This window comes from Ictidomys tridecemlineatus, chromosome 10 (genome assembly GCF_052094955.1).
Source record: "Ictidomys tridecemlineatus isolate mIctTri1 chromosome 10, mIctTri1.hap1, whole genome shotgun sequence".
NCBI lineage: Eukaryota > Metazoa > Chordata > Mammalia > Rodentia > Sciuridae > Ictidomys > Ictidomys tridecemlineatus.
This window is the reverse complement of record NC_135486.1, coordinates 12,123,781-12,144,245: the sequence shown is the minus strand read 5'-3', so window position 1 is coordinate 12,144,245 and position 20,465 is coordinate 12,123,781. Positions and strand designations below refer to the sequence as shown.

At 39.6% G+C, this 20,465-nt stretch overlaps 1 protein-coding gene across 3 annotated transcripts in view; it reads left to right on the top strand.

Moving 5' to 3' along the window:
• Nphs2 (NPHS2 stomatin family member, podocin) overlaps positions 1–19,286 on the top strand; it is a 34,750-nt gene extending 15,464 nt beyond the window's left edge. For 2 of the 3 annotated variants that reach the window (XM_078022398.1, XM_005319753.4), the window contains exons 3-8: positions 1,872–1,944; positions 3,553–3,635; positions 7,613–7,816; positions 11,202–11,257; positions 13,263–13,341; positions 14,616–19,286. In XM_078022398.1, the coding sequence (XP_077878524.1) occupies positions 1,872–1,944; positions 3,553–3,635; positions 7,613–7,816; positions 11,202–11,257; positions 13,263–13,341; positions 14,616–14,894 (774 nt within the window). In that variant the 3' untranslated portion in view covers positions 14,895–19,286. The remainder of the gene's footprint in view (positions 1–1,871; positions 1,945–3,552; positions 3,636–7,612; positions 7,817–11,201; positions 11,258–13,262; positions 13,342–14,615) is intronic. The other variant, XM_078022397.1, reaches the window with a different exon arrangement.
• The last annotated feature ends 1,179 nt before the right edge of the window (positions 19,287–20,465 follow it).

Sequence of the window (20,465 nt, the reverse complement as noted above, 5' to 3'; positions counted from 1 at the left end):
TGCTCCCTTCCCTGTGCTCCTGATCACTCAGCGAGTCTTCACTTCATTCTAGCCCGTACCACACATATAATGCTTGCTGAGATCAACTCTATCATTAGATGGAGACCCTTCAAGGGTTTCCACTGGTTCATTCCCACTCCAACACAAAGACCAGCCCAGAACAGGTCATGATATCCTCTCATGCGCTCCTTACACTGCCAGAAACTTACCAGCAGCTGCCCTAGACCGTGAGAGGCCACTGTCTCTGGCCCACAGTTGGCCCATACAACTCCAGTCCCTGAAGAAAATGAAGATCTGTGTCAGTTCAGGAAGCACATGACAAGATGAAATTAGAAGTACAAAGAATTTTTTGGAGGTATTGCCTGGGTGAGATTGAGAAAGAACAAAAGCAGGCTTTAGGGGAAACCTTCAATGAGAGTTGGGCTTGTCTTTTTCCACGTTTAAACTTTCTACCTACTTGCGTCTTTGACTATAAAATGTGTCTCCTTGAGACAGCATACAGTTGGCAGCAGGCTCTCCTTTTCACTTTTCATTTTTTGGTGGAGTGAGAATTGAACCCAAAGCCTCAGGCAGGCCAGGCAAGGCCGCAGGCTCTTCTTGAGGTGTGATCTGAGCACCTACATGATCATCACAGGGTCCAGTACTGACTCAACCATGGTTTATGGAAAAGGCTGTTGGGTTTATTTAGTTAAGATGGTAAACCTTAGCAGGGCTGGAGATACAGCTCTTGGTAGAGTGCTTGCATAGCACAAGGCCCTGAGTTCAAGCCCCAGCACCATCAAAGGTAAACCTTAGGAACCGTCTAAATTAGGTAGGGGACACAAAAGCAGCATTGAGTAGTTACATTTGAGCAAGGCTTGAAGAAGTAAGGTTTCCCTTAATCTCTGGAGGAAATTTTTTTTTTCCAACAAAGAAACAAGTAATGGTAGAAACTAGGCAGCTGAGAAATGCTGGGGTATGCTCTAGGAATCAAACCCAATCATTCATTCTCATTCACTGTTCCAATAAGCAAAGGAAAATAAACTTGGCAACAGTCACAAATAATTTCTTTATCCACTTACTAAATGAATAAATTCACTGAATACTTGCTATGTATCAGGCATTTTTTTAGGCACTCAGAAAAAAATCAATTCTGTATCATCAAGGAATTCAGAGTCTTGTGAGGTATATGTATAAACAAACTCATCAACTAAGTTAATGAAAAACAAGCAACAGAACTCAGATTCTGATACTGGAACAGAAAGTATCTTTTTTAAAGTAATATGCAGTAACTTTCCTGTTCTGTTCTACACAGTGAATCTCCTTTTTGTCATTTAAAAATATTTCTACACATGCTCAGGGTACATTCAATTTTTTGAGATTCATGAGAATTAACTAATTAAAATCCAATTGGATCATTTTGAATCAGCCTTAGAGAAATTGAAAAGTATCACAACTTTGTGTTATTTGTGAAACAAAGTATCACAAGTGGTATTAAAATATACTGCATCTTTTTGTTAAACAGTTAATGAATGATACATATAAAAGCTTGATAAGGCAGAAGTCACAGAAAACTACAAGATTAAACATGCTCTGATCATATTTGATTTAGGAAAGATTGAATATAGTGGAAACATTACTTTTTAGATGATAATGAGTTTTTAATCAAATTTCTATCCTTAGACTCAAAAATTCAGATAGCCAATATACTTTTTCATTGGTTTCTAAAATTCCACACTAGGTATAAATTTTAGAATATTGAATATCAATAGAAGTTTATTCTTCGTTGTCAAAACAAAAGATTTCTGATACCTAAAATCACTTTCATTTTAAGGCATTTTGAATGCTTTATTATTCTTATTTAGAGTGATTTGGATTACATTTCCATTTAGATTGTACAAGAGTACGAGAGAGTAATTATATTCCGACTGGGACATCTGCTTCCTGGAAGACCCAAAGGCCCTGGTAAGAAACATATACACACACTTTTTTTTTAAAAACCACCATCTCCACTACCCCTCAACTGGCCAACTTCAATTTTTATGTTTTTATAATATGGACTTTAGATACAATGAAGTAACTTGATTCATCTGCATTTCTAATCTGTTAGTTGCAATGCAGATCATTAAGAACTTCTACTACCAGGAGACAGGTGGCCAAGGGAGAAGATGAATGCAGGGAGCCCCACATCAGGGCATTCTGATTACAATAGGAAATCAGCTTAGGATCCATGAATGGAGACTAGTTTGAGTACTACATGTGTACAGTCAGAGTCCTGTGAATTCTCAGAGAAAAGCTGAGCTAGTTGAGAATCCAGGGGGCCTAAGGCAAGGAAGAGAGGCATCTATGTAATAAATTGGTCTTTAATGTTGAAATTTAAGAGACAGAGATTGAACAAGTCCTGTATTTTAGATGCTGCTAACTACCAGGGATACAAAAATGCCTGAGTAAGACATGGTCTCTGATTTCTAGGGCTTTAAAATCTAGTGGAATTTATGTTCAGAAATCAAAGCTGGTTATGGGGTATAGAGAGAAGTATGGTTATTCTGGAAAGTGTGGTAATTAGGGTTTGGAGGTTCAAGACAGCCTGGAAGCCATGAGGAAGAGCAAAGTCCCACTGTGTATATATTGGAGAGGTCTGAGTTCTCATCCTGGTCTGCAGTAATAAGTAGGGATTGGAGACAAGACTAAGAGACATCAATCAGAGTTTGAAAAACCCAATCCAGTAGATGGGTTCCCACAAAAACAGAATTAGATCCTGTAGTTCCAGGACATGGATGATCTTGCTGTGTTCCTTGTTTTCTGGAACTTTCTCCATTGGGGCCAAGAAAGAACAGCAGGTGGTCGGCTCCCCAGATAAATCATGGGCTCTGTGAAGTGCTTTTGGTTCCAACAAACTGTGGCTCTTATAAGAGCCTACAACATCCAGGGTTTTTGATAAAATCTCAATAATCAATCTACAAATAGTTATTGCCCATTATTTACTATATATTATATTGGATAGGTGAAGACTAACTTGCCAAATAGAAGCTAGTATTATGATATTGCTATTATGATTACCTTTGGGGCTCGCCTTTTAAGAAATACCATGTGGAGGTTGCTGGCTGCAAAGTTTGACATATGGATACACTCATAGACTAAAAAACAATTTTATAGATTACCTAAAAGGCACCAAGTCAGAGACACTAAGGCTAACAATAATATATGTGATGTTACTTAGGGAGCTCAAATCTAGTGAAGGGACAGACATACTAGAGATCTGGAGGGGTTAGCATCATGACTAATGTTACCACCATTATTAAAGCCCAAATTTTTGGAATAATCCCTGCTTATACCTGTTAACCTGGAGTAAATTGTAACAGTGCTCTCCTTTTACCCTCAAGTGTCTCATACTGATGGTGGTAAACTTAGCATCGACAATGATGCTGTAGGATATTAGTGGGATTTCCCAATGATCTGTGTATAGTTTCAGGCTAAGAAAAGCAATGCAGTGTACAACCTGAACATGAAAAGGTGAACCCCAAACAGTCTCCATGCTTGCTGTTTGCCTGTTCCTTCCCCCCCCCCTTCTAGGCCTGTTCTTCTTTTTGCCCTGCCTGGATACCTACCACAAAGTTGACCTTCGTCTCCAGACCTTGGAGATACCCTTCCATGAGGTAAGCCAAAGGGTGGCTTTTGCTTTCTCTAAATTTTCCACAGTCTAGCTATTGATTCTAGCCCAGGACAAAATCTCTATGCTCAACAGTAGAAAAGAAAAATAGACCTATGGAACTTCATCAGTATTAAAAACAACAACAACAACAACAACTCTGTGAATCAAAGGACACAATCTACAGAGTGGAAGGCAAGCTATGGAATAGGAGAAAATATCTGAAAATCACATATCTTACAAGGGGTAAATATCCAGGCTATACAAAAAACTCATACCTCTTAATACAAAAAATGACTGACTTTAAAAAAAGTAATGATAGTGAATAGTTTAAAAAAAATACTGACTAAAAAAAGGGCAAAGGACTTTATGATAGTTAACCTTATGTGTCAACTAGGCTAGCCTAAGGTAATTTCACCTTCATTTGGTCAAACACAATGGAATGTTATTGTGCAGGTAATTTTTTTATTTAGATGAGATTATAATTTAAATCAGTAGACTCTGAGTACAGCAGATTACCTGTCATAATAAATGGAACCACCATATAACCCAGCTATACCACTCCTCAATATTTATCCTAAGGAACTGAAGTCATTGTGTTATCCAATACATGCATGCCCATGTTTATAGCAGCACAATTCACAATAGCCAAATTATGGAACCAGCTCAGGTGTCTGTTAGCCAATGAATGGATAAAGAAAATGCAGTATACACACATAATGGAATTTTATTCAGCCATAAAGAAACAGAATTATGTCATTTGGAGGAAAATAGATGGAGCTTGAGAACATTATGTTAAGTGTTAAACCAAACTCAGAAAGTCAAGGGTCGTTAAGTTTTCTCTCATATGTGAAAGCTAGAGAGAAAAAAGTAAAAGAAAAAAAAAGAGGTTGCGGGTAGATCTCATGAAAAGCATAGGTAGACCAGCAGAATAGAAAGGGACCAGGGGGAAGCAGAAGTTGAGGGAAAGGGGAGATAATGCGGAATGAAATTGACCAAATTATACTGTTGTATGTGTGCATGTATGCATAAGTAACAACAATACCACTTATGTACAATTATAATGCACCAATAAAAAGAAAAAAAGAATTAGGGTCTTGAACAAGTATGTTCATAGCAGTACTATTCACAACAGCCAATAGCAAAGCAAGCAGTGTCCATTGATAGATGAACAGATTTTTTAAAATGTGGCATATAATCCATAATGGAATTTGTTCAGCCTTTAAAAGGAAAGAAATTCTAACATATTCTAAAACATGGATGAATCTTGAGGACATCATGCTAAATGAAATTAAAAATAAAAATTTTTAATTTCATTTAGCATGATCTCTAAAAAATAAAAATTAAAAGTACTGGGGCTGGGGAAGCTCAGTGGTAGAGGACTTGCCAAGCATGTGTGAGGCACTGGGTTCGATCCTCAGCACCACATAAAAATAAATAAATAAAGGCATTGTGTCCATCTGCAACTAAAACAAAATTAAAAATCAATTAATTAATTGAAAAGAACTATTAAGGGTCTACTTATATGAAGTACCTAGAGCAGCTAAATTCATAGGGACAGAAAGTAAAATGTTGCTTCCCAGGGGATATGAGGAGGGGGCATGGACAATTATTATTCAATAATTGTCAGTTGTGCAAGATGAAAAGAGTACTAGAGGTTAGTTGTACTACTTAACTGTACACAAAAGATGGTAAATTTTATGTATGTATATTTTTCAACAATTAAAAAAATTATAAAATTAAAAGTAAAGATAATATTCATATATTTCTTTAACCTTTTAAACTTTTTTAAAATTTATAGTTGTAGATGGATAGAACACCTTTACTTTATTTGTTTATTTTTATGTGGTGCTAAGGATTGAACCCAGTGCCTCACACATGCTAGGTAAGTGCTCTGCCACTGAGCTACAGCCCCAGCCCTCTTTGTTAATTTTTGAGATAGAATCTTGCTAAGTTGTCAAGGCTGACCTCAAACTTACAGTCTTCCTGCCTCAGCCTCCCATGCTGCTGGGATAACAGCCATGTGCCAGTGCTCCTAGCTACTATCTGTATTGGTGATTCAAATTTATAAGCCTTTCCTACGTAGTCTCCTACTTTTGGCCTGAGTTGTTTTTTTTTTTTTTTCATTCTTTCTCTTGGAGAAATAGAAACTTTGTTTTTTAAAAATGCTTATTTTAGATGATAAAATTGAATGAAAGGAAGAAGTAAAACTTGTAATCTTGAAGAGATATTTGTACATCAGTGTTCATTGCAGTATTATTCATAAGAGCAAAATAACTGACTATAAAATGATAAATAGATAAGCAAAATGTTATATGTACATGCAGTAGAATATTATTCAGCTTTAAAAAGACTCAACATATGCTACAACATGGATGAACCTTGAGTATGTTATGCTAATTGAAATAAGCAATCACAAAAAACAAATACTGTATGGTTCTAGGTATTTAGAGTAATCAAAATGATAGAGATATAGTACAAAGGTGATTGTCAGGAACAAGAGGGAGGGGAAAGTGTGGAGATGTTGTCAATGGGCATAGGGTTTCACTTTTACAAGGTGAAAAGAATAGTGCAGGTTACTGGTGGTGATGGTTGCACAACACTGTGATTGCATTTAATACCACAGAAGTATATGCTTAAAGATGGAAAGTTACGTGTATTTTAACACAACAAAGACATTGGAAACTTGTACTTACCCCTAATCCTTAGACAACTGTTGATACTTTGGAGTATATCCTTTCAAACTTTTCTATGTATGTGGTTATATTCACAGATAGGTGTATATATAGATATCACACTATATAAGATTTTTATAACATGCTCCTTTTTACCCAACAATCTAGAAGCATCTTTTCATATATTAGCTATGCTTCTAGCCCTTTATTTTATTTTATATGTGTGTGTATGTGTGATTATACACACACACACACACACACACACACACACACACATATATATATATACATATACATACATATATTTAATTGTAGATGGACACAATACCTTTATTTTGTTTAATGTGGTGCTGAGGATCAATCCCAGTGCCTCCCATGTGCAAGGCAAGTGCTCCACTGCTGAGCCACAACCCCAGCTCCTAGCCCTTTATTTTAAATGGACACATAACATTTCATTGTGTGGCCATACCACAGTTTACTCAACCAATTTCCTCTTGTTGATGATAAATTGTTTCCAGTGTTTTATTTCAATAAGTAATAGTATAAGTAACAATTCTTGCAGCTAAATCTTTAAAATATGTCCTTTTGATAAATGTTTTCTAAAAATGCAAATGTTGAGAACTTGCACCTTTTAAGGCTTTTTTTTTAACTGTTAAAGCTGTGTTTATTTTTTAAATTTTAATTTGTTATATATAACAACAGAATGCATTAGGATTCATATTACACATATAGAGGACAAGTTTTCTTATCTCCAGTTGTACACAAAGTAGAGTCACAGCCTTCATGTCTTCATACTTGTACTTAGGGTAATGATGACCATCACATTCCACCATCTTTCCTACCCCTATGGCCCTTCCCTTCTACTCCCTCCCCCTTTTAAGGCTTTTGGTGGGGACTAATGGGCATCACCAAATTGCCCTCTAGGGAACACTCCAGCAAGCACCACGTTACAGCTCACAGCACTTATATCCTAGAACATGCCTCTCTGTTATTAGATTTGTTTGCATCAGTTTAGAAAGACCTATAAAAACAACTGAGTGTTTTCAAATAAGAAAATTATTCCTGATTTTCTTTACAAAAGGATTTACAACAGAATTCATTTAAATCGTGAGTTCTTTTGTTTATTTAATAAAAAAACTCCATAAATTTCAAAACCATATATATATTTTGAATAAAAGATAATTCAGCTGTTTTTTTTTCTTGGTATAATTTTACTCTGAGAAAATTCACTTTAGATACACTTAGTTCTCTCCACATAGGAAAAGAGCCCACGGATCAAATCTGTCATCCAAACTGTTTTTCTCCCTAGATTGTAACCAAAGACATGTTTATAATGGAGATAGATGCCATCTGCTATTACCGAATGGAAAATGCCTCTCTTCTCCTAAGCAGCCTGGCTCATGTGTCTAAGGCTGTCCAGTTCCTTGTGCAAACCACCATGAAGCGTCTTCTGGCACACCGATCCCTCACTGAAATTCTTCTAGAGAGGAAGAGCATTGCTCAAGATGTAAAGGTACTTACTAAGTTTAATATTGAGTATATTAAATGTGTATTTTTTAATATTTATTTTTTTAGTTTTAGGTGGACACAATATCTTTATTTTTAAGTGGTGCTGAGGATCGAACCCAGTGCCTCATGCATGCTAGGCAAGCACTCTACCACTGAGCCACAATCCCAGCTCTAAACTATATCTTTTAATCATCTGTTCACTGGCCATTTATTAAATCTTCCATGTGCCACACTTGAATCTCTTCAAGTTGCTGTCCCTAAGGAGCTTATAGCTAATTAGGAAGTTGCCAAAGTGACCTGAATCAATTATAATCACCAGTCCTGGTGAACAGTTTGCTCTCAACTCTTCCCCAAAAGCCACCCAGTGACTTTAAGTTCATTGCGAAGTTCTCACATAGTACCAAGTGTTGGGAGAGGCTGCTGGCAGCGCTGGTAGAGATGGATGGGAGAGGTTGTGGTATACAAAAAGGATAAGACATGATTCCTCAAAGCTTCCTGCCTAGCTGAGGAAACGAGCACAGTGTGCACAAAATGAAATGGTGCTATGTACTTTCAGAGGGAAGAGGGAAGATGTCTCCTAGCCTATCATGATTAATTACCCAATCAACTGTCTAGATTTAATTGATTTAGAATTAGCAGAGGGAGGAATAGAGTAAAAGCTGCCTCCCAAACAGTCTCATCTGGCCCACAGGTAGCAAACAGGAATCTTATTCATGGCCATGGTGGACGCCCTTGATTCTTACCAAGACAAGTTGGCAAGAGGTACTAAGAAGACAAGCAAGAATGAAGCAGGATTCCAGGCAGCTGGCCAGCTAGGTGGCAGTTACCACTGAGTCCGTCATCCAAGCCATAGGGGCAGCCAGGCCCAGAATTGGATTAGGAGGTTGCAAATCAGACCTAGTTAGAAGGAGGACCTCAAATAGGAAGACCCTAAGAATCAAAGGCATTGATGATTGTGCTTTATGGAAACTGAGCGGTCACTAATCTGGAAAAAAAAATGCAGGGTACAAATGTCTGTGACTTGTCCAACTTGTTACTGATAAAACTGGGATTGTCAAAGTGCTTGCCTCACATTTGCCAAGTCCTGGGTTTAATCTCCAGTTCCACAAAGGAAAAGAAAAAGCAACAATAAAACAAAACAAACAAACAAACAAACCTGGGATATGCATCCTGATGGAAAAGGGAAGTCTGAAAATAAGAGAACCTGGAAAAAGAAAAAGAAGAAGGACACTCGGGAGTTGCTGCTCTGGATTTTAGAAGCCACTTGACATGGTCCCCCAACTGATCCTTCAGCCTCCCCTTATTCACCCCTCTCCTCTGAAGGGTAGTGTGAGTCCAGACTCTTGACATTCAAGCTTGCTCTTATTATGCTGAGTTTATTTATGTGTCCATACATTTGTCTTCCCAGATTATGAATTCCATAATGGCAGGTGCCATATTTTATTCATCCTTTTGCCTCAGACCTGGCATGGGGCTTGTCACACAGCAGACATTTTGGGGGGTGAATGAAGAAAGGACACAACTGTTACAGCCTCAGCTTTTGCCGTCCTTCCCCCACTGAATCTAACACTGGAACCTACTTAGCATTTGCCCAGATCCAGCACTTTTATGCTTCCTGCCTCCTCCTGAGCTGTTTCCTCTGCTTGGGATTCTTTTCTTTTCTCCACAGGAAAAAATCTTGTTTATTCTTTAAGATGCCATCTCCTTTGTGGTGTATTTATCAATATTCCTTCCTCTCAAATTAGTCAGTCTTCTCAGGGCTTTCAATGCATTATTACTTATCTAGCCACTAAGAAATCATCCACTAAATTTAAAAAGAAAAAAGCAGTACAAGTCTAATTCCATCTGCTTGGGAGGCTGAGGCAGGAGGATCACAAGTTCTAGGCCAGCCTGGGCAACCTAGCAAGACCCATCTCAAAATAAAAAGACTGGGGCTGGGGTTGGGGCTGGGGCTCAGGGGTAGAGCGCTCACCTAGCATGTGCTAGGCCCTGGGTTGGATCCTCAGCATAAAATAAATAAATAAACAAACAAACAAATAAATAAATAAATAAGGGTATTGTGTCCAACTACATCTAAAATATTAAAAAAACAAAAAACAAAAACAAAAAAAAGGCTGGGGATGCAGCTCAGCTGTAAAGTGCTTGCCTAGCATGCACAGGTCCTGGGTTCAATCCCCAATACAGAAAAACAAAACAGAATTTAGGGGAGGTCTCTTTGCTAATGGCTGTATTATATTCTCAGACAATGCCTGATAACTGGAGAGTAAAATGTAAAAATTGTGTTTTAAAGCCATAGATGGAAATACACCCATTTATAACAAAAGTGTAATAAGATTTGTCCAAAGGGTGTTACACACATAGACTGTTCAAATAAGTGAAAGAATATCTCTGTCTGGAAAATGAAGGCCAAAGAAAAAGACAGGTGTGTTGCTTTCCATAAAATCAGACATTGTGTAATTTAAAAGATAAACAGGCCAACATGGAGGGCTCTGTGTCCTGCCCCTCCTTTCTACAATCCAAATTGCTTTTCTTCCCCCTCCTGTTGCTAGCTTCAACTGTGGAGGGCAGGGGAGACTGGGAAGCAGGAGGACATTGATGTCTCCCAGCAGTGAGAAATACAGAGTGCCCTATCAATGACAACCACTTGGCAGGGAGACTAAGTAGAAAATAATAAAGACATTTTAAAACAAATTGAACAAATATACCATTTGTGTTGCTTTTCTTTTGCTTCTGTAACAAATTACCACAAATTTGGTAGCTAAAACAACATGCACTTATTCTCTTACATTTCTAAAGACCAGAGTCTGAAATCAATTTCATTGAGCTCAAGCTGAGATGTCAGCAGGACTGATTCTGTCTGGAGGTGCTTCGAGGAGAACCTGTTTCCTGTCCTTTCAGCATTTAAGGCTACCTATGTTCCTCAGCCCCTTCCACCCCTTCCTTCATCTTCAAAATGTACCACTCCAAACTGCTTCCCTGGTCACATCAACTTCTTTGTATCAGATCTCCCTCTGCCTCCTTCTTACAAGGACACATATGATTACATTTCAGGCTGAGCTGAATAACCCAGCATAATCTCCCCATCTCCAGGACCTTTGATTTAATCACCTCTGTGAAGTCCCTCTTGGTAACAGTGAGATGTTGTAGGGACTAGGACATGCACATCCTTAGGGCCATTATTCAGCCTACCATGCCATCTTTAGTTCCACAAATATTTATTGAGTGGCACTGTCCAAGTCAAATTGCCCCATGCCAGATACTGCAGAATTTAATGAAACATCCTTTCAAAGGAAATGGGCTCTCTCTGTTCAGAACAGCCATCGGGGCACAGGTGTGCCCTGTTCTTACCTGCAGGCTCTTGCTGACCTTTCATCTTTTTTCCTCCACAGGTTGCCTTGGATTCAGTGACCTGTATTTGGGGAATCAAAGTGGAGAGAATAGAAATGTGGGTAGGAAAATGATCATGATAAACAATATGATAAAGGGAAATACTTTGGTTTCATTTAAAATTTTTCCTTGAAAAATTATTTTGAGTAATATAGCCATAGTAGTATAAGTTTAGAGAAAAAGAGGGAAAATTATGTAATATCCTGTAGCCAAAATACAACCACTATGACATTTGGGCAAATTAGTCTCATGGGTTTTTTTTTTTGCTATGCATTAAAAAAAAATCTTTTTTTAAAAGATAAAATTTACCCTTTTAGCCATTTCAAAGTGCAGCTCAGTGGTTTTAGGACATTTACGAAGTCCTACAGATGTCCCTTTGATCTAATTTCAGGACATTTTCATCACCCCCAAAGAAAGCCAGTTCTTATTAAGCAGGAACTCCTCATTCCTCCTCGCTCCTCATCCCCTGGCAACCACTAATTTAGTTTTTGTTTCAGTGGACATGCCTATTCTGAACATTTTACATAAATGGAATCATATGTTGAGCCTTTTGTGTCTAGTTTCTTTTCATTTAGCATGTTTTCAAGGTTCATCCATGGTGTAGTATGTATCAGTTCTTCATTTCTTTTATAGCCAAATAAAGTTCCATTGTCTAGCTATACAAAATTTTGTTTATCCATCCATCAGCCACTTTTTGGCTGTTAGGGAAAATGTCACAATGAACTTTCTTTTTTTTTTTCAACATCTTTATTTTTTTTTAATTTTTATGTGGTGCTGAGGATTGAACCCAGCACCCTGCGCATGCCAGGCGAGCTTGCTACCGCTTGAGCCACTTCCCCAGCCCCCACAATAAACTTTCATTTGGAAGTTTTTGTGTGAATATGTTTTTAGTTCTCTTGGCTATATACTTAGAAATAGTGTTACTGGTTACATGTAACTTTATAAATCTTTTGAGAAACTGCTCAATGAGAATTTTTCAGTTATCATTGGGATAAAGAGATACTTTTGTATCTTTGATGTGATACAGTAAGATTGTTCTTATTTAATCAATCCTCATTTCAAAATCAATTTTTTCTCTTTTATAAACTTAGATGAATGCCCCTTATCTTCATTATTAATTTTTTAGCTCTTCAAGGCTGTATTTCACATTCAAATTTTTTAATATTTATTTTTTAGTTCTCAGTGGACACAACATCTTTATTTTATTTTTTACGTGGTGCTGAGGATCAAACCCAGCGCCCCGCGCATGCCAGGCGAGCATGCTACCACTTGAGCCACATCCCCAGCCCCCCATATTCAAATTTAACCACTGGTGGTTAGATTAAATCTTAAGTGGGAAAAATGATTACAACCCAGGTCATTGTAGTCCCTCTGCAGCCACACTAGTGTTACCGCTATTGACCGGTGACGAGTTCTTGCTCCCCAATGTTGAAGAATAACACCAAAGAAGCACACCGAGGCAAGGTCAGAGTAGAGATTAGAAATTTATTAAAGGACAGAAGAGGAAGGAAGAAGGGGACCCAAAAGGTGGAATCCAGTTAGCGGGCAATGTGTTCCCCTTTTTATAGGTTTGGTGATGGAATGTAGGTTGGAGGGCCCGAGGGGTGGGACACCAGTGGGCCGAAAGGGCAGGAAGGACTTTTGAGATGGGTTTATCACTTCTCTGGAATGGGCTATCTCCAAATCTGTTGGGGGCTGTTCATTAACACTTCTTCCAGGTAGACTTTGGCCTAGGGCCTTTTCGGAACTTTATTAACATTCCATGAGTTGTCCTGTTTTCCCTGAGTCATTCCCAGCATGGCCTCCATTTTAGATTTCACTCGATATTAGACCCGATTTACCTAACTACACTGACTACCTAACTTTAAATCTGGCTTCACTAGTGCTCCACACCTACACTGGAGGCACCGCATGGGATGTGCTCTCTCCACCTCCCTGCCACCTTAGGGCTCTGGGGATAGCACACTGTTGTCAGCATTTGCTCTCCTGTAGAGAGAGTGCAAATCTGAGGAAAAGTCTGGCCAAGGCTGCACATCTACACGCTCACCTTCTTTCTTTTGCAGTAAGGATGTGCGGCTGCCGGCTGGGCTTCAACACTCGCTGGCTGTGGAGGCAGAAGCGCAAAGACAGGCCAAAGTGCGGGTGAGCCAGCATTGAGCACAGTGTCCCCCCACCAAGGCTGCTCTTTCAGGAGCACAGGGAACCCAGAGCAGGAACCATGGCAAGGAGTATTTCCCTTTTCTTTCCATGCTTCCCTTCATCCACGCCCAGTAGAATCTTGTTTGGTTCCCGACATGCTATTTAAATTGCTCTAAGAGTGTGTTAGTAGCCAGGCACGGTGGCGGTGGCGCACGCCTGTAATTCTAGTGGCTTGGGAGTTTGAGGCAGGAGAAGCACAAGTTTAAAGCTGGCCTCAACAATGGTGAGGTACTAGCAACTCAATGAGACCCTATCTCTAAATAAATATAAAATAGAGCTGGTGTGTAGCTCAGTGATTGAGTACCCATGAGTTCAATCAGGCTGCACCCCTCCCTCTCACCAAAGCAGCTGCTAACTGTGCCTGTCTTCTTCCTGAGTCTTGCTTTCACGCTCTCTCCTCCCTCATCATCCCTCTTTTCTTGTGCTAGCATCTCAGTTACATATCTCCTCTAGGTTAATGGCATTAGGCTATCCCAGGCCTATATCCAGAGCTCTGCATGAGCTCTGAAGGCACAATCATGGTCAGAGCCCAGTTCCCTCCCTGCTGGAGCCAAGAAAAGGCTGTGCTGCTCATGACCTCTTCTCAGCAGCCAGGGAGCTGAAAAGATCTGGCTGCCACAGCTTCCTCAAATTGAGATAGAGGAAAGTGAGGATGAAGGGAGGCAGATTTCTCTCAAAGAACAGGGATTAGGTGAAGGAAAGCCCAAACTGCATAAGAGGATTAATGACTGGACCTGAGGGGAATGGGGAGGAGGGGGAAGGGGAGAAAAGTGTCCTCTGGGCAGAGTTGCTTCTAGATCCTTGAGCCTAGTCCTGTCTGCCTGCTTTCAGGCGGCATTTGGCTGATGAGCTTGGTGTCTCCTCTTCCCAAACGCTTATCCTTTATTTTGGCCAAAATGAAAGTTACCCTTTTTGTAATCCCATGCCTCTGCCTGGAAAGCTGGCCAATTTTTCTTCTGTATGGCAAATTCCTACTAATCTTTTCAAGCCCACCAGACAAGAACTCCCCTAACACTCTGTTTATACTTTTCATGGTCTATAACAAGTTCACCTTACATTTTAGTAGTTTAATGGATCTTCCCTAGCTCAGCAGTCTTTAGAAAGCAGCTGAATCTGTTCTCCTGTGCTGAACAGTGCCTGCCACACTGGGTCCCACTGACAGCCCTCTTGGAACCAAGAAGCACAATCACTTTGTGTTTTCCATATTTGTTTTCTAGATGATTGCTGCGGAAGGGGAAAAGGCTGCTTCTGAGTCCCTGAGGATGGCTGCTGAGATTCTGTCAGGAACCCCAGCTGCTGTTCAGCTTCGATACCTCCACACCCTTCAGTCTTTGTCCACAGAGAAACCTTCCACTATAGTTTTACCTTTGCCTTTTGACCTGCTAAATTTCCTGTCTTCTCCTAGCAACAGAACTCAAGGGAGCATCCCCTTCCCAAATTCTTCCAAACCTGTTGAGCCACTAAATCCCAAGAAGAAAGACTCTCCCATGTTATAGGGGTGGGTACACAAAGGATTATGCAGCTGTGAAGAGGCCTGCCATTCAAAGCCACATCCCAGTGAGGCATTCAGTCCTCAATTCCTTTCTTCCACTGCCACATGGAACGCTTTTTGAATGCATGGCATTGCAATGCAGCCACATAAGTGAGAATTCAGTACAGGAGGCATCTAACAGGTTTAGGCGAGTCATCTAAGCAGAGTAGTTATGGGAAAGAGCTTTGGTCAACATGATAATTTGGAAATAAGTTTGTCAATTTTGATATCTGAAGATTTAGATCAAATGTCCCTTTTCCTCTGGCCCCTTTGGCAAGGTCTTGCAGCTCCTGCAGCCCTTTCTCTGAGCCCCATCACCATGCTTGCTACACTAAGCTGTAACCTTGGACCTAAAGGTTAGCTTCTCTATGGCTGTACTACTGGCTCTTCAAAGGGGCATCTAACACCCTTCACCCACCACCCTCAGTCTTTTGGCTCCACTCCATATTCCTTGAGCCTAACTCTGATCGTTGCACCTTAGTGACACCTAAATGTTTCTGAATAAATACAAAGAAAAGAGATGCACTCAGATTGGATATAAATTTATACACAATTAAAGAATTTTTAAAATTACTTGGAGGTTCTTTAGAAAATAAGTAAAAGGATAACATTCATCTGATATATATATATATATATATATATATATATATATATATATATATATATATATTGCTTCAAATCAGAGGAAGAATCTTTCTAAATAGGGGCTGAGAGTAATGTATTTTCTGTATAGAATTTACCAGATTGCTTATTTCTTTAAGCAGATATAATGTATTATCTATACATGTCCTGAGAACTATTTCCCTAAGTAAACATTTCTTAATACACATTTCTATAAGTCTTATTTCCCACTAATTTGCCTTACACAATTAGAAATGCATATCTATAGAAAAATAAGCCAACAAAACAAAAAGGCAAACTTGAGTGTATTGCAAGTTTTCTATAAATTTAAAAAATCAGTAGCATTATAAAATAATATTAGTACAATGTTATCTGTAATGGGAATTTCTGTGTTGCTGGTGCAGATATGGTGGGAACCCGAGTGCCTCACTATTTAGTTCTCTTTTAAAAACTGCCTCTATATTCATATTTCATTAAAAGGAAAGTCTCCCCAGTTCCTGTTCTTAAGGATCATATGTGGGCACAGATTCAGAGTAGGTGAGCTGACAGTGCTGGCCAAGCAGCTGGTCTTCTCTTGAGACCCAGGTGCTGCATTCTTACTGGTTACTGACCCTGAAATAAATGAAAGAAAAGCTGGACAATCCAATCCAAAACTGTGACATGTTCTGGTTAACAGTTTTTCTTTGGGATTTATATTAACATGGTGCCAGTAAGCTGATAAAGGGGTCAAAAAATGTTCCAATTCAATGTTGGAATCCACTATGACCAAAGTGACTGGTCATGACAGCGGGAAAAGTCTATGGCATATCCTGTGACAGTGGTGTTGCATAGCATTTGGGGATTACAGTGAGGTATTAACCACTGGTCAGGCTAGATTTGTTTATTGTGCGGATGAGTGGCTTAAGAGCTGGTAAGTTGAATGCTATTGGGCTTGAAATGACCAGAAAAGTGTTTCAAGGAGGCTTTGGAGACCCTTTTTAGAACTTCAAGGGCCACCCTGGTTCACCAGCAGTATCAGGGTATATCAGAGGCTTTGTAGTTGGGACTCCCCTATCTGGAAGGCCCATCAGGTCATTCTGTCAATGCCTCTGCATTCCACATCCTTGGGGGCCATGTGTGGACAGCTCTTTGTTAGATTGCTCCTGTTTATAGTGTTCTTTAGCGGTAGGTATGTTGGGACTATGATTTCCAAGTCCTCTAGAATTCTGGCTTGTTTGTCAGCACACTAGCTCAGTAGTTAAGCTGAGAATTAAGCAGATGTGTGGAAGTCAAGTCTGTTGAAAGACGGGTTACCAACTGGTCTCTGAGTTCAGAGAGAAGCTGAGAGTTTCTCTCACTGTAGCTGAGATCTTAGACCCTGCTGCCAGCTATACTAGATTTGATTCAGGCTTTGTCGCCTAACAAGCTGTTAGGTGATATGAGCATGCTACTTATCCTGAGTATATTTGGGGATGAAAGCAGAGCCCACTTCAGAAAGCTCTCATGACTAAATGAGTTCAAATATATGAAATATTAGCATAGCACAAAGCTTACACAAGGCAAATGCTCAATAAATAATGGCTATCACTACTATTCTGGTTTTACCCCAGTAGCAATAAGTGACAGCAGTCAGGCTGCATCCACCTAGAAGCCTTCCACTCCACATGTTGCTTCCATGCTTTAAAGGTAGGCAGCCCTGATGGCCAGTACTCCCAGAGTGGTTGTTCTGGGACAGAAGTAGCTTCAGGACTTGCACATGTGGGCTCCTGTGTTTGAGTCTCTGTAAATACTGGATCCCCAGCCCAAGAGCTAACCAGAATTTGTTTCAAAGTGACAGCCATTTGGGATCATAGCAGAGTAAAAGCACGGCAGAAGAAATCACATAATCTTCTCTTTCTTGCCTGGGCTTTATCACTGGGATAGCCAGAGTAGAAAAATGGGTGATGTATTACCAGGAGTACTTTGTCAACTCCATGATCTGTTGAAGATCTGGGCTGTCGGAAGAAGTGAGGACATCTTATCTGTCAAAAAGAAGTTTGCGGGCTGGGGATGTGGCTCAAGCGGTAGCGTGCTCGCCTGGCATGCGTGTGGCCTGGGTTCGATCCTCAGCACCACATACAAAGATGTTGTGTCTGCTGAAAACTAAAAAAATAAATACTAAAAAAAAATAATAAAAAAAAAGTTTGCATAGCAAGGTAGATCATGGGGATTGTTTGTCCTATCTTCACACTTTTGGAGTGTTTCTTATGTCTGGTCAAGAGATATGGGCTGGGGTTGTGATTCAGTGATAGAGTCCTTGCCTAGCATGTGTGAGGCACTGGGTTCGATCCTCAGCACCGCATATAAATAAATGAAGGTCTATTGACAACTAAAAAATATTTTTTTTTTTTTAAAAAAGAGGTAGCTTAAAGTGTGCCTCTGCCAAATCAGGTGTTCCTAGAGGGCCCAAACCCTGCAAAAGTAAAATGTTGATCTCCAAACAGAAGATACTGCATTCTTGCAGGGGCCCTTTCATTGGTCTTTCAAGAACAAGAGCAATATCCAAGCCTAATGGCCAATGCTTGCACTGGGACTGCTTAGGGAACTTGCTGAGTAATCCTAAATTGGAAATGACCTTGAGGCTATGGAGAGTTGGTTTGAATAGCTCTCCTTTTTTCTGAGAGAATGATGCAAGTTCTAATGAATTCTAGGCATTGATTTCTCCCAATATGGCTATAGAGGTCATCATTCTCGGCAAGCATTTCCGTTTTGCAGGTATGCAGATCCTGTGCATCAGAGCTATAGCATTTATATTTCTAATTTTGGAGAAACTCACTTTGCTTCTTCTGTGAAAATATTTTGTTAGGTAAGATACATATTTGGGATTCCAGAAATATGCAGATAATGCTCTGGAGCTTTTGAGCCTGCAGGCAGAATTGCTAGCAGTTTTTGAAAGTAAAGTGCAAGATGCAGGTTTGCCAGGTAATACCTGAGTCTCTGATATCTAGCTAGGAAAGTCCAGTACCTTTGAGTGGGTGTTCTTCAAAAGCTAAAAGCTTGCTCCACAGGGTGGCACTAGTGGGAGGTGGTGGAACCTTTAAGAGGTGGGGCCCAGGGGAAGATCTTTAGGTCATGGGAAATGTGCCCTTGAAAGAGATCATGGGACCCTGGTCTCTTTGTGTTCTTTCTCTTCAGTTCCATGGCTAACAAAGTTAGCAGTTTTGTTCCACCATGCATTCACAGCATGCTGTACTGCCTCATCAGAAGCTCAAAGAAATAGGACCACTCATTCAGGGACTGGAACCTCCAGAAGTGTAAGCCAGAAATCACAATTTTCTTTTCATAAATTAACTCAGGCATTTCATTACCATGATAGAAAGCTGATTAACACATTCAAGACCAGAGGAAAGTATAGTAAACATGAGCTACAAAGTACTAGACAAGTGGCCTGACCATGGTCAAATCTAGGAATATAGGAAAGAAAGTTGTACTGAATCTCAAAGGAAATTGCCATGAACCACTGAGACACAGAAATCCTGAGTGACATGCCCTTGGCCCATGCCCTTGTTAAATAAGGGAAACATGAGAGTGCAGGGGAAATTGGTGTGCAATTGTCTGGGTCTACCCTGGTTCTACCTCTAGTCTTGCTCCTAATTTCAGACTCCCTATAAATACTAGATCCCCAACCCAAGGAGAGGCTTTTCACTCTTAAGACTGCCTGAATTCTCCCTTGAATGTGTGTTTACTTCCTAAATAAACCTCTATGTTTGACTGACAAGTGCTGAAATTCTTTTCATCACATATACCAAGAACCCCACTGGTCTTGAGTTCTCCCCTCTCCTCTGGGAATACCTCAGACCCTTCTCTGGAGATATTTCTACTCCTGTGATAAAGTCAGTGGGACCAATTATATAAGTAGGGCCAGATCTTGCAGGAAAGACTCTCATGATGCCCACATGCGTGGAGTAGGTGTAGATATGTAGTGAAGAACCAGGCCTGGGGGATGAGGAGCTAATTCCCCACACTTCTGAAGGTCTTTCTTGTAGATGAGAGTCCAGTGAGCTGTGGGCTCACACCAATCAGCTCTGTGACTTCAGGACATCTTTTAGTCCCATTCTTGGCCATGGTTTCATCTTCTGAGAAATGCAGATAACTATCTTCTCCACCTATTTATAGGGTTATTGTGAAGAAAAATCCTAAGAAAAATCCTAAGAATGCCTAAAATCAGAAGAAATCTGATAACACTACGGAAACCTATGGCATTATCAGGATCCTCTCTTCTAAACTGAAAAAATAAAGCCTTTTATTTGACAGTCCTTTCTGCAGAGTTTAAAGTCTTTAAAAAGTATAGTTTTTTTTTTGACAAAAACTGGTATTTTTTGACACAACCACATCAATGTTTATAGTAGCTCAATTCACAATAACTGAGCTCTAGAGTCAACCTAGGTGCCTTTCAACAGATGAAGGAATGAACCAAATGTAATATATACACACAATGGGATATTACTCAACCATAAAGAAGAATGAAATTATGGCATTTGCCAGTAAATGGATGGAACTGGAGACTATCATGCTAAGTGAAATAAACCAATCCCAAAAAACCAAAGGTCAAATGTTCTCTCTGATATGCAAATGCTAACACACAATAAGGGGGCCCAAAGGGAAGTAGAGAAGTTCATTGGTTTAGACAAAGGGGAATGAAGAAGGAAGGGGGGGATAGGAAGAGGAAAGAAATAGAATGAATCAGACATTACTTTCCTATGTTCATATATGAATATACAACCAGTGTAACTCCACATCATGTACAATTACAAGAATCAGAAGTTATATTCCAAGTGTGTACAAAATATCAAAATACACTCTAATGTCATGTGTATCTAAAAATAACAAAGAAAAAAGAAAAAAAGAAACTGGTACTTTCACATACCTCTCAGAAAATTAATTAAAGAGGCTAGTA